Source organism: Hordeum vulgare, chromosome 7H (genome assembly GCF_904849725.1).
Source record: "Hordeum vulgare subsp. vulgare chromosome 7H, MorexV3_pseudomolecules_assembly, whole genome shotgun sequence".
Classification (NCBI taxonomy): domain Eukaryota; kingdom Viridiplantae; phylum Streptophyta; class Magnoliopsida; order Poales; family Poaceae; genus Hordeum; species Hordeum vulgare.
In genome coordinates, this window is record NC_058524.1 from 463,525,940 (window position 1) to 463,551,534 (window position 25,595).

General features: G+C 43.7%; 2 protein-coding genes and 1 non-coding gene across 3 annotated transcripts; 2 read left to right on the forward strand and 1 right to left on the reverse strand.

Moving 5' to 3' along the window:
• The first annotated feature begins 270 nt into the window (after positions 1 to 270).
• Positions 271 to 342, forward strand: TRNAK-UUU. The gene has a single exon. It is a non-coding gene; the product is annotated as a tRNA-Lys (tRNA).
• Positions 343 to 833: 491 nt separating this feature from the next.
• Positions 834 to 2,882, reverse strand: LOC123411154 (arabinogalactan protein 20-like). The gene is made up of 2 exons (XM_045104088.1): positions 2,584 to 2,882; positions 834 to 1,141 (listed from the first exon to the last, which is right to left on the reverse strand). Exons 1-2 carry the CDS (start codon positions 2,693 to 2,695, stop codon positions 1,035 to 1,037), a joined length of 219 nt encoding a protein of 72 aa, XP_044960023.1. The 5' UTR covers positions 2,696 to 2,882; the 3' UTR covers positions 834 to 1,034.
• Positions 2,883 to 7,183: 4,301 nt separating this feature from the next.
• Positions 7,184 to 7,705, forward strand: LOC123407320. The gene has a single exon (XM_045100429.1). The coding sequence runs from the start codon at positions 7,192 to 7,194 to the stop codon at positions 7,690 to 7,692; it is 501 nt and encodes a 166-aa protein (XP_044956364.1). The 5' UTR covers positions 7,184 to 7,191; the 3' UTR covers positions 7,693 to 7,705.
• Positions 7,706 to 25,595: the final 17,890 nt, after the last annotated feature.

Below are 25,595 nucleotides of genomic sequence, written 5' to 3' on the forward strand. Positions count from 1 at the left end.
ATACTCCATCTGTTTCTAAATATAAGTCTTTTTTAGAGATTTCACTAGGAGACTACATAGAGATGTATATAGATATATTTTAGAGTGTATATTTACTCATTTTGTTTCGTACGTAGTCCCCTAGTAAAATCACTATAAAAGACTTATATTTAGGAATGGAGGGAGTATGTTTGTACAATGCTTCTCAAAATAAAAGGCTTGTATCTAAATCTTTTTGAAAAGAAGTATTCCTTACCTCTTGTACGTTAATCACAAAATAAAGTCAAACCAGCCGTCCTAGCTCAGTGGTAGAGCGCGTGGCTTTTAACCACGTGGCCGTGGGTTCGATCCCCACGGACGGCGTCCTTTTTCTCATTTCTGTTCTTGTCATACTTATATGTTCATTATCTCTAGGATATTCGGATAATTTGGCGCATAACGAGTAAGTTATTACTAGCATTTATCTTTTGTTCCACGTAGGGTTTTCATTTCTCACAAGTCCTACATTCATTACTGATTCATATAGACACGATTACTTGACATACTGTATCAATTTAGAAACAACAGACCTAAATGTTTCCCCATTCTCCAAGACTCTTTCCGTTTAAGGCTCGTGCATGCTCTAGTTGGCAGTGCCCCCTTTTCTCATCTCCGGAATCACTCCAGAACTAATAAAAATGAAAACGAATAAAAGGCCTTTGTAGTATAGATGAATCTGGGATGGAGGAACCGGACCACAAGAGATTGCCAATGGCAGCCTGTCAGGGGGCAGGACAAGCATCCACATGGGTAGTCGGTGTCACACAACTTGCAAAACCAGACCTACCATGCATCACAGCACATGGCCAGTGAAATACACACACATATTAGCATGAACTAAATAGAGAAACACTCACATGATGGCAGAATCATGCCACCACCAAACACGTCCATACATAATCATCTGACACGCATACAAAAATAGAACACCACACACACATACGCACCCTCACCTAAATCATCGTCGCACAGCTGCTAGCTACCTCTACAGGTACAAACCCGAATTATTGATTAGATTAGAAGAGCCTGTATGGGGAGGAGGCGTCCAGTGGATGGATGAGGTAGGTGAGCACAAGGGCCACCAGCATCAGCACGTATGCGATCCCCTGGTCAATCGATGTGCCTGCTTGAAACAGAAGAAACCAAATCAATAAATCAAGGGAGCTGAATGAAGCTTAAAAAACAAAAGGTTAAAAATAACAGTTCCGTCTCCGAAACGTCTAAACGGTTCTGGTGAAAATAACTGAGTGTGCTTGAAAATGGAACTCGGAAAGTTCATCTATCAGCTATGCCAATTGACCGACGACAAGAGCTTGCAAAAAAACTCTTATATTGTGGGACGTAGGGAGTAATATTGAGTGGGCATTAGAACAGAAAGGCCTGAAATTGATGACTGTAGTCAGACATTTACTTCTAGAATTTGAAGTCGCTTTCAAGAAAGCAAAATCCCTGACATCCTTGCAATAAAAGCGTAAACCAGCAGCTGCCAGGTATCATGCATTTCAATGGAAGCTACTCAAGGAACCAGACCAGGGGTACCAGTTCTACGGGCGAAAGGGAAGTGCAAACCAACTCGGCTAGTACACGAGAAAGGAGAGAAAGACTAGATTCTTGACAGGTGGACAGCAAACACCCTTCCTATGTGGTTATCAATCATGCGAAGCATATGTGCCCATCAGTGAAATGACATTAAGCGCACTTATCTTGTACAACGAATGGCTTACACATTCCTTCTCATCGATGTTACTCGGAATATATTTGCATCAGACATGTGTTAAACACTTGGCAAGAACAGGACAAGTCCCCAACGAAAATGACAGAGACAGTTCCTCTTTGCAAACGTACTGATAAAAATTGAACTTTTTCAGTCAGGCACCGTATGGGTCACGTTAATTTCGCACAGCTAATTGTTTGTCGAGAGATGCAAACAAACATGGCTACTTATTGACTTATTCAGCACGATCCCGTAAGCAGGCAGAGACGTCTGCTTACAGATTGCAGTCCTCCACAGCATACGAAATTGACATGTACGTGGTAGTAGAAGTAATAGGTGTCAAATACTATCATTAGATCAACAAAGCTGCAGCTTTAAAGGGCTGGTGTAAAATGTGAAGGTCTACAAAATGATTCTATTTCAGGTGGAACTATGAAGTGAGGACCGAAAACTAAATAAAGAATAGCATCCTCTGTCATTTTAGTTGATTTTGCTGAATTGTTTATGAGCGTGAGAATACTATTCAAGTCAAAAATAGGCACGAAATGCATGTCGTTTCGCAGCGAAACAGCTTAGCACTACTAGCAGGTGGCTCCTAAGATTGAGAAGGCGGCTTTGAACAAGCAGATCAATGGTTTTCCCACATGCAAGGGCAAACCAGTTGCATCTTACTGATTCCATTATCGCCGCGAGAGGAGTAATAACCCGTGCAGAGAGAGGAATTCGTCGGAGCGGAGAGAGCGGGTGGCACGCGGGCCCACGGGCCAGCCAATGGCGGAAAACCCAAGCCACGGGAGAGACACAGAGAGAGAGAGAGGAAAAAGAAAACACGGTGCGGGGGCGGTTCTCACCGTCGCTGGATGGCGCGGGCGCGGGCGGCTGCACGGCGGCGGAGGCCGGCATTGCGATGCCGACGACCAGCACGGCCACCGCCACCAGGCCCACGGAGGTCCACGCCGCCATTTCCTCCCTCGGTTCGCCCCTTGATCCCCTGGCCTCCCCTCCGCCCACCGCACCGCAGCGCACCTCCGCGCCGGAGGCGAGCAGGAGGAGGGCTGGAGGAAGGAAGAGCAACGAATCGCGCCCCTCCCTCTCGATAAATTCTTCCTCAGATTCCGGGGTTGGGAATGCGGCCAACGTGCGCGCGGCGCCTATATAGCGCCAGCTCCAAGAAATAGTAACCGGGCGGCATTAGTGAGTGGGCAAAAAAAAAAGTAACGTCCCCGAGCGGCCGCCGATGACAGGCGGGCCCGGGCGCGGACGCCGGTCCAGCGCGCAGCGGATCATCTCTGTGCGCGGGATTCGTGGGGGCAGATTCGCCGGCCCCGCCCCGATCCGGCTGCCCGACGGGTGGGGGCGCCGGCACCGGGTCCAGCGGCAGCGGCTGGGCGGGGTGTGTGAGCTGGTGGCGTTGGCGGCGAGGGCGTGGGGCCCGGCCGCATGTGAAACTGCTGCTGGAGGGAGGGTGCGATGCCATGTTGCCCTTTGGGCTTTCTGCCCTTTTTGCCCGACTGACGCTGCGCCCACGCGGCCTCGTGCCAGGCTGTGGCGCGGAAACGGCAACTGGGCTGTTTGTTACTAGGTATGTTACCCGGTGGGGTTACTGAGCAGGGGCAGGGTGGGGCCCCGCTGTGGCAGCGCGCATGCGCGACGGTTGCGCTAGCGTCCAGCCGGTGTGGCCCACGCTCCGGCGCTGCGCTGTCGCGCGCGCAAACGGCTGTGAGCCGGGCGCAGGTTTCGGTGTGTGACGTGTGGGGCCAACCGGGGCCCGGTGGGTGTGGGCCGCGAACGACCAGCGTCCACATGTAAAAGCGCTTCTACGCGTGCACCCGAATATGCCGAGCATCTACACTCGCACGCCTCGTATCCCTCTCAGTCCCTGTTTGTTTCATAAGTATCCACACTTTTTTAAGTCTCAACTAAAAAGTCTTTAGTCCCTATTCGTTTATTTTCATGGACTAAACAGGGATTAGAGATCATTAAATGACATGCAAAAAGATCATATTATCCCTAGTAATGTAGTGGTAGTTATTAAATAACATGTTAAAAGTAGGGACACTGTTGAAAAAAGTGCCAAAAAAAGTCCCAAAAGACCCTTTCATAGAGAATTCTTCCTTTAGTCCCAGATACCCCCTTTTAGTTCCTAAAAGTCCCTCCTGTTTGTTTCACACGGGACTAAAAGGGACTTTTTTTAGTCCCTACACCAAAAAGTCCGTGGAAACAAACACCCCCTTATGGGACGGACACCGGAGCTTGTGCTGCTACTGATGCTCCGAACTTATATTATAGTATTTTTAAAATGTTTAGGAAAAATGAAAAAAATTAGCACACTCAGAGAACATTAATGTGAGTTATCACAAAATCTCAAGTCAAAATTCAAAAACATAACATTGATGTGGGTTATAAAAAAATAGCACACTCACAGAACATTAATGTGGAACAATTACTTACAGTAACTGTGGGAGACACGGACATAGGTACAAAAGCTGTTCAGATGCTCTAAAACCAGCACTAGCTGCTAGGAATAACAAGCACAAAGTGAACATTTTTGTAAAATGGACATAATCTTCTAATAAGTAAATAACTAAAAACTAATGCACTTATTCACTTTTGTTTCAGAAAAATAGTGCAAGACCTCCAAGATCTGGAGCAACTCCAAGAGCTACAGCAGAAGGAGCAACCACTTCTACAGCAGCAATAGCAGCTACTTCTACAACGGCAGCAACTACTTCTATAGTAGCAACAACAGCAACTACTTGTACAACAGCAACAACAGCTACAAGATCTACACCTGGAGCTCCAAGATGTGGAGCAACAACTTCATCATCAAGGTTTGTTTCAAGCTAAAAAGCACCAACACGGCCAGCCTCGCCGAATCCCCATGCTGACACAGCTCGACACGGCCAAATTCGCGTATCCTCCCGTATTTCACGATTTGCGATTTAAAAAAAAGGAAAAAACGGACTAACACGTTGGGGACACGTTAGGGACACGTCGGGTTGCCCAAGTTGGCTCGGCCCAGCCTTTTTTTCAGGTCCCATCCACGGGCGCATGAAAGACTCCTCTCGCGACCAACTTTGACGACAGAAGTAGGGTTTCCCTTCCCGTTGCAGCCGCCGCCACCAGCTCGAGCAGTCGCCGCCACCAGCTCTGGCAGTCGCCGTCTCGCCACCACCACCTCCTGGAATCGCCGCCGACCAGCCATCACCGTCGCCACGTATGGAGTCGTCGCCAGCGCCTGGATCTCGACGCCGCCGTCCCCCAACTGCAACAGCCTCTCCTCCCAACGGCGACCAAGGTAACCTAGACCTCTTTCATCTCTTCTGCTTTGATTTATTATTGAGTTGCTGGCCTGTTGCTGCTCGTCAAGTGCTGCTGCTGCTGTGCTCTGCCTCTGCTAATTGCTTATGTTGTTCATGTGCTGCTGCTGCTGATTGATGTTCATGTGCTGCTGCTGCTGATTGACTGATTCACTTGATTGGATGCTAGGGGACATTGCATCTGGGAGCCATGGAGCTGCATCTGGGAGCCAATCATCAGCGGGTGAGAGTGAGGGAGGGTAGCATGGACCTGGTGGGGTGGATCCAAAATATCCTCTGGGCTTATGTTCACAAAGTTGTCAATGAAACCGGTACTGCTTCGTCCGGTAGCAGTGGAGGAAACATCAAATTCAAGTGCAATTTCTGCCTCAAAACTTATCCACACACCTATTCAAGAGTGAAGGCTCATCTGCTTTAGATCAAAAAAAAGGATATAGCAACTTGTGACAAAATTTCACACCCTGCATTTGAACAACTTTGCAAGCAGGATAGGGCAGCCAATGAACTCATTGAACATGGTATAGGTAGGCATACACTTCCATTGCCTCCCTATGTGGAATCTGGTCCATCAAGAAAGAGAAAGCAAACAGGAACATCCATTGGAGATAGTTTTAATGTTGAGGTCCGACAGCAAGCGGATGCTCATATTGCTAGGATGTTTTTCACTGCAGGTGTGTAGTTTTTCATCTGTTCTTTTTATTGAAGCATGGTAAATTTTGCTTACTTTGTTTGCTGCACCATATTGTAGGACTTCCATTCAACCTTGCAAGGAACCCTAACTTCCGGGCAGCCATCCGTTTTGTTGCGAACAATAGCTTGGGTGGGTATCTGCCTCCTGGATACAATTCCTTGAGGACAACTCTTCTTGACCAAGAGAAGAAGCACATTCAAAGGAGCCTAGAACCCATCAAAACTACATGGCCTTACAAAGGAGTCACTATTGCAACCGATGGGTGGTCTAATCCTCAAAGGCGACCCATTTTAAACTTCATGGCTGTGACGGAAGGTGGCCCGATGTTCCTAAAGGCAATTGCCACCGACGGAGAGGTACTTGCCTAATTTTGTCTTTCTTTTGGTTCTTTTTGCTGCACATATTGCTTGCTGATTTGTTGCCCTTCGTTTGTAGATAAAAATCAAAGGATATATCTTTGAGAAGATAAAGGAAGTGATTGAGGATGTTTGAGTGGAGAATGTGGTTCAAGTGGTCACCGATAATGCTGCAAATTGCAAAGCTGCTGGTTTGATGATTGCAGCAAAATACAATAACATCTTTTGGACTCCTTGCATTGTTCACACTCTGAATCTTGCACTAAAGAATATCTGTGATCCGAAGAACAATGAAGGGAACAATTTCTATCTTTGGTTTATCAAAGAGGTAGCTGATGATGCCTCTTTCATCAAGAATTTTATCATGAACCATAGCATGAGGCTCTCTATGTTCAACGATTTCAGCAAGCTCAAGTTCCTCCAGATTGCAGAAACTATATTCGCAAGTGTTGTGATCATGCTCAAGAGGCTTCTTTTAATCAAGGATGCACTTGTTCAAATGGTTGTTCATCCAAATTGGTCTTCTTATAGGGATGATGATATAGCTAAAGCTCAAAAGTTGAAGGAGCTTGTTTTAAATGATCTGTGGTGGGATAAAATTGAATACATTGTTTCTTTTACCGACCCTATTTATGCAATGATAAGGTTGACCGACACGGACAAGCCATGCCTCCACTTGATCTATGAAATGTGGGGTTCCATGATAGAGAAGGTATATAATATATACATGAATACATGTTGATTTGATCATTGTTGACATGTGTAACATGCTGATTTTATTCGTTATCTTGTTCATAGGTCAAAATACCTATATATCGGTTTGAGGGGAAGGAGCCCGATGAAGAGTGTATCTTGTATGACATCATTCAAGATATCCTTGTTGCCCGTTGGACCAAAAGCAACACCCCCTGCATTGTTTGGCTCACTCACTCAATCCAAGGTAAAATCTGAACTGAAGTTGCACATGTTGTTTATCATTTCAGGTTCTTAATGTTCAAGTGCTTGCTGATTTTATTTAGGTACTATATTGCAAGTTGGATTAATGAAGTCCCTGGCCGTATCAGCCCCAATGATGATGGTGAAGTTACTGAAATGAGGAACAAATGCTTTCGAAAGTTCTATCCAGATCAAGAAGATTTCAAGACTATCAAGAAAGAATTTGCTGATTTTGCTCTTTTCATGAATGCCTTTGAAAATCCAGATTCTATTGAAGATAGAGTTGACTTTGAACCTAAGCAATGGTGGGTCACTCATGGAGTAAGCACAAGGTTGTTAAAAAAATTAGCCTTGAAGGTTCTTGGGCAGCCAGCATCTTCCTCTTGTTGTGAGAGGAACTGGAGTACGTACGGCTTCATCCATAGTGTTGCAAGAAACAAGCTTACTCCTGCTCGAGCTGCTGATTTGGTGTTCACACACAACAACCACCGCTTGCTTTCAAGGAATTCTCAAGCATATCTAACTGGGCCAAGCAGAATGTGGGACATTGAGGGAGATGGAGTAGAAAGTTTTGGTGGTGTGGGCATGCTTGAAGGTGCAAATCTTTCACTTGATGAACCAGATTTGGAGGAGGAGATAATAGATTCTCTCACTTGAGTCTCTTTATCCATCAAGCTCCACCATCAGCCTAGCTGCCTATGAGCTTATTTAATTTATGTTCCTACCATTTATGTAATGCACTCTTAAATTTTTAGATTAAGGCCATTTGAACTATCTATTATGTGGCCACCTGAGCCTTGTAAGCTCCTATCCGTTATGCTTTTAGTGGACTATTTGTCATGGTTTGGTTGTTTGGTTTGTATTATACTATTATGCTCCTAAATGGTATTGGGAGCTAGCATTGCAGATTGGGTAAGCAAACTTCTTTGCTGTTTGTCAAGTACCACTTCAGATTATTATGATTTATCTCTCTAATAGACTGTTGTTTGTTGTGTTTTGCAAGATGCAATGACATGGATTTGGTTTGGATGGTCAATCAAGCACTTGAATTGAAATAGGAGACAACAGACAACAAATGGGGCAGTATTTCTTTCTCTTTTTCTGTCTTCAAGTGTATATTACATGTACATTTATATTTATTTTTTATATATACTTGTTGTGTCCCCGATGGGCTGTTTTTGGAAAAAGCCGTATCCCGTGTCCCCGTATGCGTGTCGCCGTGTCCGTGTCGCCGTGTCGGTGCTTTTTTAGGTTTCAAGATCAACAATATCAAGGTCTAAATGTGACGCCCTGGATTTGTGATATAGTAAACTCTGTAATCAAGCTACAGTATTCTGAGGTTTATGCTAATCCATTTTTCTAAGCCATGTGTGATCACTGTTGGAATCAAACTCTCATTCGAATCCCTATGCAATTCAAAAATATTTGAAATGTTAAATTAAAAGTTTTGCAAACTTCAAATTAACAAGCATGGTTAGGTTGCAATTATTCCCTAAGCTATTCAAAAATTGGAACCAACATTTTATCAATTGGTTTAGTGCCTCTAAGCCATTTATAACACTAGCAAAACAATTATTAAATGCCCATTTGGATTTGTGTGAGTTTCAATTATTTTCAAAAGACCTCTAAAGTTTTTATGTTGCTGCCTAATATTGCCTTTGTAATATTGGGCATGTCCTCTACTTTTTATAAATGATTTTATTACTAAAATAATTAGAAAACAAAAACTAACAAAAAACAAAACAGAAAAAGGAAAAAAAATAGAAGAACTGCATTGTGCACTTGTAGCCCATTGCTACAGTGCACAACCCAGCCCACCCCAGGCTTCTCCTTTCTCAGTACAGAGAAGAAGGCATGCCATGGCGCTGGCATTGCGCGCACGCCGTCCACATCGCCGATTATCGCCGTGTCGAACATCCACGATGCCCTGGCGTTGGATAAGATCACCCCGAATCCCAGGGACAACCCTAACCCCTTTTTGTTCTTCCTTATGTGCTCCTTTCTTCCCTGAAAGGCACTGCCAAGCCGCCGTCGCCGCATCCTCGTCGTTGTCGCGGCCACCAGCCACCCGCGCCGCACGGAGATGTCCAGGAAGACCGTCGTCGTCGTCCACGTCGGCTTCGTCCATCGGTTCGAGTAGGAGAGCTCCTTGCCGTCGCCATCGAGCTCCTCTTCGCCCACTCCCGCCGCGGCCATCGCCGTCGATCTCCACTACCGATCGTCCCCGACCCTCCCCGGCCTCACTTTGATCTCACTGTGAGCTCCTCCCTCGAATCCCCGTTGTTCCCCTTTGATCCGTCGCCTTATGTCGTTGTCCAGAACTCGGTTGTGGACATACCTGTGTGCACGCGCGCACTCCAACTCCTCCCTGCCTCGTCCAGGCTGCACCTCTGGCTGACCAAAGCCGCGCCCTGATACGTCTCCAACGTATCTATAATTTTTGATCGTTCCATGCTATTATATTATCAACTTTGGATGTTTTATATGCATGAATATGCTATTTTATATTATTTTTGGGACTAACCTATTGACCTAGAGCCCAGTGCTAGTTTCTGTTTTTCCTTGTTTTTGACCTTTTTCAGATAGGAATACCAAACGGAGTCCAAATGGAATAAAACTTCCGCGATGATTTTTTTGGACCAAAAGAGACCCCCGAAGCTTTGGAAGAAGGCCAGAAGAGCCACGAGGGAGTCACGAGCCCGGTAGGCGCGCCCTAGCCCCCGGGAGGGCCTAGTAGGCTCGTGACCTCCTCATGGGCCCAACCGACGTAATTCCACCGCCATAAATTCCTATAAATACAGAAACTCCCAAAAAGAAACCTAGATCGGGAGTTTCGCCGCCGCAAGCCTCTGTAGCCACCAAAAACCAATCGGGAGCCCGTTCCGGCACCCTGCCGGAGGGGAAATCCATCTCCGTTGGCCATCTTCATCATCCCGGCGATCTCCATGATGAGGAGGGAGTAGTCCACCCTCGGTGCTGAGGGTATGTACCAGTAGCTATGTGTTTGATCTCTCTCTCGTGTTCTTGACATGTCATGATCTCGATGTACCACGGGCTTTGCTACTATAGTGTTCTTCCCCCTCTCCCTTCTTGTAATGAATTGAGTTTCCCCTTTGAAGTTATCTTATCGGATTGAGTCTTTAAGAACACTTGTTGTATGTCTTACACGTGTATATCTATGGTGACAATGGGATATTCATGTGAGTACTTGATGTATGTTTTGGTGATCAACTTGCGGCTTTCGTGACATCGGGAACCTATGCATATGGGTTGGCACACGTTTTGACTCTCCGGTAGAAACTTTGGGGCACTCTTTGAAGTTCTATGTGTTGGTTGAATAGATGATTCTGAGATTGTGTGATGCATATCGTATAATCATGCCCACGGATACTTGAGGTGACAATGGAGTATCTAGGTGACATTAGGGTATTGGTTGATGTGTGTCGTAAGGTGTTATTCTAGTACGAACTCTAGGATAGATTGAACGGAAAGAATAGCTTCGTGTTATTTTACTACAGACTCTTGAATAGATCGATCAGAAAGAATAACTTTGTGGTGGTTTCGTACCCGACAATAATCTCTTCGTTTGTTCTCTGCTATTAGTGACTTTGGAGTGACTCTTTGTTGCATGTTGAGGGCTAGTTATATGATCCAATTATGTTATCATTGTTGAGAGAACTTCTACTAGTGAAAATATGAACCCTAGGCCTTGTTTCCACGCATTGCAATACCGTTCGTGCTCACTTTTATTATTAATTACCTTGCTGGTTTTATATTTCAAGATTACAAAAACCTATATCTACCATCCATATTGCACTTGTATCACCATCTCTTCGCCGAACTAGTGCACCTATACAACTTACCATTGTATTGGGTGTGTTAGGGACACAAGAGACTCTTTGTTATTTGGTCGCAGGGTTGCTTGAGAGAGACCATCTTCATCCTACGCCTCCTGCTGATTGATAAACCTTAGGTCACCTACTTGAGGGAAAATTGCTACTGTCCTACAAACCTCTGCACTTGGAGGCCCAACAACGTGTACAAGGAGAAGGTTGTGTAGTAGACATCAAGCTCTTTTCTGGCGCCGTTGCCGGGGAGGTTTGTGCTTGAAGGTATATCTTTAGATCTTGCAATCGAATCTTTTATTTTCTTGTTGTATCACTAGTTTAGTCTATAAAAAAACTACAAAAAATGGAATTAAGGTTGCCTCATATGCTTCATCTTTTTAATGTCTTTCGTGAAAATGATGGGAAGGAAAATTGTGCTCAAGTGCTAAAAGAAGAATTACATAGAATGCTTGGCATAAAATATGTGAATGATGAGCATGATTGCAATGTTGTTAGTATGAATTCTTTGAATACCCATGATGCTAATGATATGCAAAGCCACAAGCTTGGGGATGCTATGTTTGATGAAGATGATCTTTTTAGTTCCCCCACTTTGAATGATCAAAATTATTATGATGAAAGCATGCCCCCTATATATGATGATTATTGTGATGATACTTATGCTATAAAGAAGAAATATGATAAAACTTGTCACAATTATGAGTACCCTCTTACTAAACATTACTCTTTTAATGTGGAAACAATTCGTAGTGTTCAAGTCTTTTACGATACTCCCACTACTATTGATGAGAATAAATTTCCTTATGTGGAGAGTAGTAAAATTTCTATGCTTGTAGATCATGAAAATAATGATGTAGGTGCTGGTTATATTGTTGAATTCATTCATGATGCTACTGGAAATTATTATGAGAGAGGATCATATGCTTCTACGTATTGCAATAATATCAAGTTTCCCCTCTATGTGTTGAAATTTTTGAAGCTATGCTTGTTTTGCCTTCCTATGCTAGATGATTCTTGCTCCAATAAGTTGTTTGTTCACAAAATTACTATGCATAGGAAGTGGGTTAGACTTAAATGTGTTAGTCATATGCTTCATGATGCTCCCGTTAAGTTTCAATCCTTATCTTTTATGTGAGCATCATTGAAATCATCATGCCTAGCTTGAAAGGCATTAAAGAAAAGTGCTTGTTGGGAGACAACCCAATATGTATCCTTACTGTTTTTGTGTGTTCACATGATTAAGCTACTGTATTAATCATGTTTTATAGCTTTTATTTCAATAAAGTTCCAAGTAAAGCCCTTATGAGTAGTTTGGGTAATAGTTGTTAGATCATGCTGAAAAAGACAGAAACTTTGCGCTCACGAAATCATTTCTAATTCCTATAAAATTTTTGCTTTTAGGTTGATTCTTTTTTATGCTTATTTATATAAAAATTTCCTTAATTTTCATAATTGTTTCAAAAATTTTGGAGGTGCAGAAGTATGGTTATTATTCAGATCATTACAGACTGTTCTGTTTTTGACAGATTCTGTTTTCAATGCATAGTTTGCTTGTTTTGGTGTTTCCATAGATTATATTGTGTAATATAAATTGCGGAAATTGTAATATACAGTAGGAATTGTGTGAAAAAAATTATGAGTCTTGTTTTGACAGTACCCAAGTGATTTATTTGCTCGTTATCATACTAACCCATCTCACGAAGTTCCGTTAAGTTTTGTGTTGTGAAGTTTTCAAGGTTTGGGTAGAGTTTCGATGGACTATGGAACAAGGAGTGGCAAGAGACTAATCTGTGGGATGCCCAAGGCACCCCAAAGCCATATCCAAAGACACCAAAGAGCCTAAGCTTGGGGATGCCCCGGGAAGGCATCCCCTCTTTCGCCTTCAATCCATCGGTAACTTTACTTGGGGCTATATTTTTATTCACCACATGATATGTGTTTTGCTTGGAGCATAATTTTATTTTATTAATACTTGCTTTATGTTATTTAGATTAATGTTTTGAATCATTTAGTTCAATAAAAATGTCAAGGATAGCCTTTACCATGCTTAATTTGCAAGTATAGGAGTTGTTGTTCCAAAACAGAAAGTTTGCTTGTAGTGCAAAAATTCCCTAGCATTTTCTGTACATCGGAATATCTTGAAATTTGGACACAGTATGATATTATAAATTATATACAGCGTGGAATTTGTTCAGATTTTTTGGATTTAACTAAGTATGGATCTTGCTGCATTCTTCACAGACTGTTCTGTTTAGGCAGATTGCAGTTATGTTTGCATTGTTTCCATATGTTTGCTTGTTTAATGATCCTATTTGAGTATAGGAGTTTTAAATATGCAGAGGCATTTAGTATGAAATGTAAAATAATTATTTTAGTGATTTTCTATAGTATAGGATGATAATTTTTTTCATTGATTTATACTAACCTATCTCACGAGTTTTTGTTGAATTTTGTGTGGTTGAAGTTTTTAAGATTTTGGAGACCATCATATGAGAGGAATTAAGGAGACACAAAAGCTCAAGCTTGGGGATGCCCATATCAACCCAATACATATTTCAATAAGTCTCAAGCACCTAAGCTTGGGGATGCCCCGGATGGCATCCCACCTTTCTTCTTCAAACAATTATCGGTTAGTATCGGTTGAACCTAAGTTTTTTGCTTCTTCACATGATTCGTGATATCCTTGAAGTGTCATTTTATTTTGTTTGAATAAGGTACTTAAGATCTGAAATTATTAGATGGGAGAGTCTTCACATAGCCAAATAATTATTCAACTACTCATTGAGCTTCACTTATATCTTTTGGAGTAGTTTGCCTTTTGCTCTAGTACTTCACTTATATCTTTGTAGAGCATTGCGATGATTTTATTTTATAGAAATAGTTGGAATCTCATGCTTCACTTATATTATTTTGAGAGTCTTCAACAGCATGGTAATTTGCTTAGGTTATGAATCTAGTCCTAATATGATGGGCATCCAAGAAGGATATAATAAAAACTTTCATATAGAGTGCATCGAATACTATGAGAAGTTCAATTCTTTGCATATAGTTTTGAGATATAAAGATGGTGATATCAGAGTCATGCTAGTGAGTAATTATGGATTGGTATAAATACTTGTGTTAGAGTTTGTGATTCCGGTAGCATGCACATATGGTGAACCGCTATGTTAGGAAGTCGGAGCATGATGTTTTTATTGAGTGTCATCCTTTGTGTGGAGGTCGGGATCGCGCGATGGTTAACTCCTACCAACCCTTCTCCTAGGAGCATGCGTGTAATACTTTGTTTCGATTACTAATAGAACTTTTGCAATAAGTATGTGAGTTCTTTATGACTAATGTTGAGTCCATGTATTATACGCACTCTCACCCTTCCACCATTGCTAGCCTCTCTAGTACCACGCAACTTTTGCCGGTGCATTACACCCACCATATATCCTTCCTCAAAACAGCCACCATACCTACCCATCATGGCATTTACATAGCCATTCCGAGATATATTGCCATGCAACTTCCACCGTTCCGTTTATTATGACACGCATCCTCATTGTCATATTGCTTTGCATGATCATGTAGTTGACATCGTATTTGTGGCAAAGCCACCATTCATATCTTTCATACATGTCACACATGAGTCATTGCACATCCCGGTACACCGTCGGAGGCATTCATATAGATTCATATCTTTTGTTCTAAGAATCAAGTAGTAAGGAAATAAAAGTGTGATGATCATCATTATTAGATCATTGTCCCATGTGAGGAAAGGAAGGAAGCTATGATTCCCTCACAAGTTGGGATGAGACTCCAGACTATAAAAATAAAATAAAAGAGGCCAAAGAGACCACAGAAAAAATGAAAATGAAAAAAGGGGGAAAAGAGGCCAAAGAGCCCAAACAAAAAAAAATGAGAGAAAAAGATAGAAGGGACAATGCTACTATCCTTTACCACACTTGTGCTTCAAAGTAGCACCATGATCTTCATGATAGAGAGTCTCATATATTGTCACTTTCATATACTAGTGGGAATTTTCATTATAGAACTTGGCTTGTATATTCCAATGATGAGCATCCTCAATTGCCCTAGGTCTTCGTGAGTAAGCGAGTTGGATGCACACCCACTTAGTTTATTTTTTAGCCTTCATACACTTATAGCTCTAGTGCATCTGTTGCATGGCAATCCCTACTCACTCACATTGATATCTATTGATCGGCATCTCCATAGCCCGTTGATACGCCTAGTAGATGAGATCATCTCCTCCCTTGTTCCTCACAATCTCCACCATATTCTATTCCACCTATAGTGCTATGTCCATGGCTCACGCTCATGTATTGCGTGAGAGTTGAAAGAGTTTGAGAAAGTAAAAGTGTGAAAACAAATGCTTGACTAGTACCGAGGTTGTGCATGATTTAAATACATTGTGTGGGGAAGATGGAGCATAGCCAGACTATATGATATTGTAGGGATAACTTTCTTTGGCCATGTTATTTCAAGAAGACATGATTGCTTTGTTAGTATGCTTGAAGTATTATTGTTCTTATGTCAACATTAAATTTTTTGTCTTGAATCATATGGATCTGAATATTCATGCCACATTATATGTTAGGTAGAATTCCACATCAAAAATTCCGTTTTTATCATTTACCTGCTCGAGGACGACCAAGAATTAAGCTTGGGGATGCTTGATACGTCTCCAACGTATCTATAATTTTTTATCGTTCCATGCTATTATATTATCAACTTTGGATGTTTTATATGCATGAATATGCTATTTTATATTATTTTTGGGACTAACCTATTGACCAAGAGCCCAGTGCCAGTTTCTGTTTTCCCCTTGTTTTTGACCTTTCTCAGATAGGAATATCAAAGGGAGTCCAAATGGAATAAAACTTTCGCGATGATTTTTTTGGACCAAAAGAGACCACCGAAGCTTTGGAAGAAGGCCAGAAGAGTGATACGTATCCAACGTATCTATAATTTTTGATGGTTCCATGCTATTATCTTTTCAACTTTGGATGTTTTATATGCATGAATAACCTATTATATATATTTTTTGGGACTAACCTATTAACTCAGTGCCAAGTGTCAGTTTCTGTTTTTTCGGTGTTTTTGACCTTTTTCAAAGAAGAATATCAAACGGGGTCTAAATGGAATAAAACTTTCGCGATGATTTTTTTGGGACTAAAAGAGACTCCCGAAGCTTTGGAAGAAGGCCAGAAGAGCCATGAGGGAGTGACAAGCCCAGGAGCCCCCCTTAGGCCGGGCATAGCAGGCTTGTGACCTCCTCGTGGGCCCAACCGACGTAATTCCATCACCATAAATTCCTATAAATACATAAACCCCAAAAAGAAACCTAGATCGGGAGTCCCACCGCCGCAAGCTTCTGTAGCCACCAAAAACCAATTGGGGGCTCGTTTCGGCACCCTGCCGGAGGGGGAACCCACCTTCGGTGGCCTTCTTCATCATCCCGACGATCTCCATGATGAGGAAGGAGTAGTTCTCCCTCGGGACTGAGGGTATGTACCAGTAGCTATGTGTTTGATCTCTCTCTCTCGTGTTCTTGAGATGTCTTGATCTCGATGTACCGCGGGCTTTGCTACTATAGTTGGATCTTATCATGTTCTTCCCCCTCTCCCTTCTTGTAATGAATCGAGTTTTCCCTTTGGAGTTATCTTATCGGATTGAGTCTTTAAGAACACTTGATGTATGTCTTACACGTGTCTATCTGTGGTGACAATGTGATATTCACGTGAGTACTTGATGTATGTTTTGGTGATCAACTTGCGGGTTTCGTGACATCGGGAACCTATGCATATGGGTTGGCACACGTTTTGACTCTCCGGTAGAAACTTTGGGGCACTCTTTGAAGTTCTATGTGTTGGTTGAATAGATGATTCTGAGATTGTGTGATGCATATCGTATAATCATGCCCACGGATACTTGAGGTGACAATGGAGTATATAGGTGACATTAGGGTCTTGGTTGATGTGTGTCTTAAGGTCCTATTCCAGTACGAACTCTATGATGGACTGAACAGAAAGAATAGCTTCGTGTTATTTTACTACAGACTCTTGAATAGATCGATCAGAAAGAATAACTTTGTGGTGGTTTCGTACCCGACAATAATCTCTTCGTTTGTTCTCCGCTATTAGTGACTTTGGAGTGACTTTTTGTTGCATGTTGAGGGCTAGTTATATGATCCAATTATGTTATCATTGTTGAGATAACTTCTACTAGTGAAAATATGAACCCTAGGCCTTGTTTCCATGCATTGCAATACCGTTCGTGCTCACTTTTATTATTAATTACCTTGCTGTTTTTATATTTTCAGATTACAAAAACCTATATCTACCATCCATATTGCACTTGTATCACCATCTCTTCGCCGAACTAGTGCAGCTATACAACTTACCATTGTATTGCGTGTGTTGGAGACACAAGAGACTCTTTGTTATTTGGTTGCATGTTGCTTGAGAGAGACCATCTTCATCCTACGCCTCCCGCGGATTGATAAACCTTAGGTCACCTACTTGAGGGAAAATTGCTACTGTCCTACAAACCTCTGCACTTGAAGGCCCTACTACGTCTACAAGGAGAATGTTGCATAGTAGACATCACGCCCTCGCGCGCGCGTCCACCCAAGACGTGCCCCTGCTCTTGCTAAATGCAATGCTGCGTATCGTACGCTGCTCCTTGCTGTTGCCGCTGCTCGTCTGAGCTCCCGCGTACGCGTACGCGCACGTCTACACCTACACAGCCCCTGTCGCGCCCCGCATTGTTGTGCTCGCGCTCGCGCGTCCATGGCCACGTCTGCCAGTAGCTACCAACGCACGCTCTGTGCCGTTGTGGCTGCCGGTGCCTTGCTACGCTTCTATACTACTTGCTACTGCACCGCTGCTTGCTTGCTACTGCTGCTTGCCGCGTGTAAGGCCCAAGATGCGATCCTATTCTTATTTTGGCACGAGGGCCTCGACAGAGATAGAAGCGTCTCTCGTCGTTTCACAAGAATGGATATCGTTACAAGTACATCTACTGAAGAGAGGAGTATATGTAACTGGCTTACAATCGCCACAAGCTACATCAGAGTCACATCAGTACAATACATAAATAGCACGAAGAAGAGCAGGATCCGACTACGGACGAAAACAAACGAGAAAAGAACGACGTCCATCCTTGCTATCCCAGACTGCCGGCCTGGAACCCATCCTAGATCGATGATGAAGAAGAAGAAACTCCAAATGAACAATCAACGCGCTCGCTAAAGTAACCTTTACCTATACCTGCAACTGGTGTTGTAGTAATCTGTGAGCCACAAGGGACTCATCAATCTCATTTCCAAAGGTATCAAGACTAGCAAAGCTTAATAGGTGAGTATGGTTAAGTGGTGAGGCTGAAACATGCGACTAAGCAATATATGAGATGGCTAACTTACGAGTACAAGAATAAAGAGAGGGGATGATCTACGCATAGCGGACGTGAACTACTGATGATCAAATGAATGATCCTGACCACCTACTTACGTCAAACATAACCCCACCGTGTCCTCGATCGGAGAAGGAACTCACGAAAGAGACAGTCACGGTTACGCACTCAGTTGGCAAGTTTTTAATTAAGTTAACTTCAAGTTATCTAGAACCAGTGTTAAACAAAGTTTCCATGTTGCCACATAACCGCGGGCACGGCTTTTCGAAAGATTTAACCCTGCAGGGGTGCTCCAACTAGTCCATCACAAATTACCACAAGCCGCATAGAAATCCTCGATCACGAAACTCGCGATCTCGTCGAATTCCTTAGTGGAAAACCTCAACTCTGAGATTACCCAAAGCATCACCGGAATCCCGATGCACAAGATATTTCGTAAAAGGTAAAACTAATCCAGCAAGGCCGCCCGACGTGTCGACGATCCCGATAGGAGCCGTGTATCTCGTTCTCGGGACACGACGGATGAGCTAGACGTCGGTTTGGCTAAACCCTGGGTGACCAGGGGGCGCCGGACATCGCTCAGGTTAGACCAACACTCATGAGGAGCACTGGCCCGGGGGTTGATTAAATTTCCTCGGGTTAATTACTCCCTACGCGGTTCATTAGTTATTAGGCAAATGTAGTACCAAAGTTGGGCCTTGCCAGACCAGTTTTAATCTAAAACAAATTATCAAGGGAGTCCCCATAACAACCCCGATCGTGTTAGGAGCGCTCAATTATGGAACATAACACCGGTAGCCGAAACTAAGGGGGCAAAGGTGGAACAAAACACCAGGCTAGAAAGGCCGAGCCTTCCACCTTTTACCAAGTATAAAGGTGCATTAAAATAATTAGCAATTAATATGGTGATATGACAAGGAACCCACTTTATCACATGGAAGCAACTGCACCTGCAACTAGCAACGCTAACATATGGTTAAGAAAGCAGTAACATAGCCAATCAGTGGTTTGCTAGGTTGTGAACAGGTTGAATGTTTTGATGGCTATGTTGGGAGGCTGATATTTAACATGTGGTAGGAAACTAGACACAACGATAGAAGCGAGACAACTAGCATGTCAATGATAGTAATGATATCGGGGGAAATTGGAACGACTAAGATGCGGTCCTTTCCAATTTAGGGAACGAAGCCCCAAAATGGAAAGAAGCGCATCTAAGCATTTCGCAAGCAAGATAACATAGCACATACATAATAAAAGAATGAAAAATAGGGCATCGTTTGCCATCTCATAGATAATATCAGAGTTTACATCACACATTTATTCACACAAAGTAGTTCCGCTACGGACTACAAAACATGAGAAAAGGCTATGCTATCCCGCATGCTTGCCCACGATCACGTCCACGCCTCAGTCTTCTGGATAGTTCACATACAGGCGGTCGTTCTCCTCATCGTACTGCCACGCCAGCTGCGTGCCATCGGGATCACCTGTGTCGGGCGTACCAGTACCTGTTGGGGTGTTGAAGTAATCTGTGAGCCACAGGGACTCAGCAATCTATGACCTCGGTACCGAAACTAGTCAAGTTATTAGGTGAGGAAGGTTCAGTGTTTAGGTTGCAGCATCCTAAGCTTTTGGTGGCTAACTTACGTAGAACAAGTTATTGTTGGTGGTCTACGCTAGAGGGCGAAGACTAGCTGATCACTAAGTGATCCTGAACACCTACCTACGTCAAACATAACCCCACCATGTTCCCGATCAAAGAGAGGTCTTTGAAGGGGACAGTCACGGTTACGCACTCAGTTGGCACTTTTATTAGATTAAGTTCAAGTTATCTATAACCGGATGTTAACAAATATTCCAAGTTGCCACATAACCGCAGGCACGGCTTTCCGAAAGATTAAACCCTGCAGGGGTGCTCCAACTAGTCCATCACAAACGGTGACGGGCCACAAAGTAATCCTCTATCACGAATCTCGTGATATCGTCGGATTCCTTAGAGGAAAACCTCAACTCTGGGGAGAACCAAAGCTTCACCGGGATTCCTATACGCAAGATATATAGGTAAGACAAGGATAGCACGACCTCCCGTCGTGTCGACGACCCCGATAAGAGCCGCGTATCTCAGTCTCAGGACACGACGGATGAGCGACGCGTACAGTAGCCTGATAGAAATCTCTCAAGTTTCCCTGAGTTGGCCCCAGACAGTGCTCTAGTTTGGACCAACACTCATGAGGAGCACTGGCCCGGGTTGTTGATTAATTCCTCGGGGTAGCTATTCCCTATGCAGATTATTATTATGTGATTAGGAAATTAAAACTAATGTTGTGTCCTCCCTGACAAGCCTTAACACTACACGATTTATCAAGGGGGTCCCCATAACAACCCCGGACATGTTAGGAGCGATCAGTTATGGAATCAAACACCGGTAGCCGGAAACTATGGTGGCAATAACAGAACAAAACACCCGGCAAAGGCTAGGCCTCCCGTCAGTACCAAGTATATAGGTGCACTAATTAAATAACAGATTTAAACATAATGATATCAAACTCATGTTATCACATGATACAATTGCACCTGCAACTAGCAACGCTAACATTAGAAGCTGAGCGAGCCTACTTAGCCATTCAATATTTTCTAGGAGGGGAATGTGTTTGGGTTTCATGACAATATCAGGAGGCAATTATTTCAGTGGTAGGCAGCGAGCATATGATGAAGGAAACGTGAATCTAGGCACAACAAGAGTAGGGATGGTATCAAGGTCATGTCATCTTGCGTGTGATGTCTTCAGCTTGGAACTGTTCTTGTTCGTCCTGCACGTACTCTCCCGGATCCACGTACTCGCTCTCCGATCCTGGTGCTACCCAACATAAAAATAGCATCCAATGAACAACAACACAACATGATGCATCAAACACATGATGCATGAGATGAGAATTAACATGCATCACTATTCTAGTCACTTGCATATGCATGAGAAGAAAGACAAACTTCTGGACAGAACTTCTCTATAAGCTAACTTGACATGCATGAAGATGACATGAACAGATGCATCATGAGAAAACGATGCAAAAACATATAAAGAACGTTACGAACGGAGCTACGGATGAACCGGAAGCAACGAAACAAGAAATGGAGTCCTATGGATCAAAACTAACTCAAGCACTCTCCAATGGCATACTTCTGGTATTCCCAGGTTGCCAAATGATCAAACAAACAAACATAGATGGGATGATTAAAAGAAACTCACCTCACCATCAACTATGCACTCATAAGCATCAAAACAACAAAACTATCCATTTTGTCCTAAACAGCAACATAGCAGTTTGAGAGCAACATACAAGGCACCTACAGCCACCCAAATGTGCCAAATAAGATATGTGGCAAAAGCTATGCAAAATATCTACAAGCATGAGCAAAAAGATAATACAAAGGAGTTACACACACAAAGATCTACAGCTGCTAACTTGGACAAAAATATCAGTTTTCACGGACTTAGTGAAATTCTTAGATTCTCACTAGTTGTTTATGCTCTGAAGCATTTTGACAGCACCCAAAACAATATCTACAGGAAGTCAAATGGAATGAAAATTGACAGATAGCAAGACAAACATAAAAGCTCCAACTTTCCAGTTGATTAACTTTTGCAAGCACAACTACAAGGGAAGAAAATATGAGCAGTTTCTCAGACTTTGTGAAAATCACAGATTTTCACTAAGCTGAAATTTCAACCACATGCCTACTTTGACTAAGCACAACTTGCACATATAAACTCCTGAGCATGAAACACCACCACCATGCTGTAGAGGGGTTCACCCTCTACTGCCACAACAAGTAATCATCCTCTTGGCTCATCACATCACATGGAACCAAGCTCTAAACATTGAACAAAACAGAAAAATGACATTCCCAGAAAGTGTTCCAAAGTGGAATCTGATTCCACCAATGGTTCCTGGGATGATTCTACCCCCAAAACATATATAATACCTAGGTACTTGCATAGAACAAATGGGCACAAACTTGAAAGGAAAAACAACATAGAATCTCAAGGATGCAAATAGTGTTATATCTCATTTGCTACACACTAGCTCATCACCTACACATGCATTGAGCTCAACTGCAACTCCAATGGTGACATGAGGGTTTAGACCTCATGTATGTGTGCCATAGCACATCACCATACCCACTCACACATCCATCAAGCATATACACACTAGTACCTACACATGCTATTGAGGTCAACTCCATACATCAAACATACACACACTCGCACACTATCACTAACACTCACACAAACATGCTTGCACATAAGTGCTCATCAAGGCAAACCATGCCTTGGGTATGTGTGTGTCACACCCACACAAACACCACATGGATACATCACACTCACATACACATGGGTGCTTGCTCACTCACAAGCACACCTCTCATGCACATGCACTAGTGCACATATGCACAAGCACACACACATATACACATGGTGACAGACATCTACACACTCCTTGGGTTCTTGCACCACACAAGCACACATGCACATAGATGCTTGCACACACAAATACTAGCATCACCTACACACACACTCATCAAACACTAACTCCTACACATGCATATCACACAAGCTTGCATCACATATACACCCTACACACAAGCACTAGGTCACTAACATAAGCATACCAAACTACTCATGCATACTAACTAGAGCAAGGGAAAAATCTACTGGTTTGAGAACCCTAGGCAACAAAGTGGTGCTGCCCAAGCATATACAACAACAAAAACTAACAAACAACAAAAAGAAAGGAAGTAGAAATAAAAGGGGACTTGCTTGGATTCGAACCCAAGTGACCCTGATACTCCACCAGTACTAGCACCACTCGGCTAGCAGCCCTTCTTCGACAAAGAAGGGGGAACAACGCACATAAGTCTTCCCTGTCAAGCTACTGTGCCCAAAACCAAGAATTAAATAGGGTATCGCCACTGGGTCTCGAACCCACGACGTGCTAGCAGCAAAATCGGCCTACTACCACTCTGCTGCTCTGCGGAACTTGGCCTAACAGGGCTATCCTACTAGGTAAACAACACACGGACCGCCCTGCTCTGCTTGCACAGAGACGCTGGCAGTGACGCTCACCGGAGCGTGGCCTCCTACCACTACTGTTGCGCCAGCGGGGATCATCTACGACTACCACTCCTGTCGCGTTGGAAGCCCCTGCCATGAGCATCGAAACGAGCCCACGCACACACTCACATATACACATGGTGTGTCGTTCTCCTCTCCGATCAGAGAGGCACGTCAACGAGGACCTAGGCCGCATCTAAAGAGGGGGAAGGGAGGAAGGAGCGCAGCTCACCGAGAGGAAGAAGAAGAGTGGGTCCCGATCGGAGGGAGACGCTTGAAGACGAACTGAAGACGATCTGAAGACGAACTGAAGCAGAACTGAAGCAGGGGTACGGGACCGCCGGGAACACGTCGGAGACGAGGTCCTGGCCGTGGGTGTAGTCGTGCCCCGACCTCACCGACGACGGGAATGGAACGCGCGGACTCCCCCTAAGTTCCCGGACATGCTTACCAGCGCCGAAGGCGAGGGACACGCGGTGGAGACGGCGGCGCTCTACTGCTACTCCTCTGTTATCTCTATTCTACAGATCTACAGCGAGCTTACCTTGGGGAAGGGAGGTGGCGGCGCTAGGAGAGAGGATGCGGAACCCTAGGAAGTAGGGCACGCATGCTGAGGTTATATGGCCGGCGGATGGGACGCACGGCGTCAACTCTCTCTCGCTTTCTCTGCAACAACTGACGGAAAGCAGCGCGGGGAAGACGCCGTCAGGAGGAAGGAGATGGACCGCGCGTGGGTTGTCGCTGGGGAAAACAGAGAGGGAGAGATGGGCCTCGGGAGGGGGAAGGAGGCCCATGCTGGCGCCAGATAAGGAAGGGTTTTCTATTTAAAAACAAACACCAGCAAATAAATAAGCTCCCAGGGAAAACCTATGGCACCAAAATTAAAGTAAAATGCCCGTGGACATAAGGAATTATGACCTATTTAAATAAAATGAAAAATGAATTTTTGGAGCAATTAAATATTTACAAAACAGAATTAATTACACTGTTCTGTGAATATTTGCCCCTCTCAAACATGGATTCAAAACACTTTAAACCTAGCATCACATCCACCACAAAACACTTTGAAATATGACCATTTTTGAATCAAGGATGGGGCAAGTGAAACTTGAGCTTTGAGAAAAATGGAGAGGGGGGGGGGGTTGAAACCTATTTAAAATCTAGAAACTTTGCAACCCAAATACAAACCCCACTCCACATCACTTCACATAGCACCTCACACCACATATCACAACCATGGAACAACAACAAACACAAAACAAAGAAGGCATGGATGAATGGATGCATGAATGCAAGGTAGGCAAGGTAACATCACATGAAATAACACATGCATAGATCTCACATGGCAATGACAAGATGGACCCACATACAGAAGGTTCCAAATAAGGCAAGATACACTTTAGGCCATTACAAACTCTCCCACACTACAAAAATATCTCGTCCCGAGATCTAGGACTGAAGGAACTCTGGGAGTTCAGAACGGAGGTGATCCTCGCGTTCCCAAGTGGCCTCTTTATCGGAATGCTGTGACCACTGCACCTTGAGAAATTTAATAGACTTGTTGCGGGTCTTGCACTCAGTCGCCTCGAGAACCGCAACTGGATGCTCACGATATGATAGGTCGGGTTGAAGGTCGATGTCTTGAAGATGAACTATGCGCTCGGGAGTCTTGAAGCATCTCCGGAGCTGAGAGACATGGAACACGTTATGCACATTTGCAAAGTTTGACGGGAGCTCAAGCTGATACACAAGGTCGCCTCTCTTGCCAACAATTCTGAAAGGACCCACGAAATGAGGCACAAGCTTGCCTTTGATGCCAAAGCGTTGTGTGCCCTTCATAGAAGACACTTTCAGATAGACGAAGTCATCAAGCTCATAAGACATGTCACGATGCTTGCTATCATAATAGCTCTTCTGACGGGACTGCGCTGCTCTGAGATTATCCCGAATGACCCGACACATCTCTTGAGCTTTTTCTATCAAGTCATTCCCATGAATCTGACGCTCACCGGTCTCGGACCAGTTGAGCGGGGTACGACACTTCCTGCCATAGAGAATCTCAAACGGAGCTTTGCCTGAACTAGCTTGATAACTCTTGTTATACGAGAACTCAACGAAAGGTAGGTAGTCTTCCCACTTCATGCCAAAAGAGATAACACAGGCTCTCAGCACATCCTCAAGGA

Bases quoted from the DNA above. Each gene is read 5' to 3' on its own strand.
- LOC123407320 (XM_045100429.1), top strand. From the start codon at position 7,192: ATGAGGAACAAATGCTTTCGAAAGTTCTATCCAGATCAAGAAGATTTC.
- LOC123411154 (XM_045104088.1), bottom strand. From the start codon at position 2,695: ATGGCGGCGTGGACCTCCGTGGGCCTGGTGGCGGTGGCCGTGCTGGTC. The intron at 1,142-2,583 runs GTGAGAACCGCC...TGTTTCAAGCAG, and splicing joins GCCCGCGCCATCCAGCGACG to GCACATCGATTGACCAGGGG.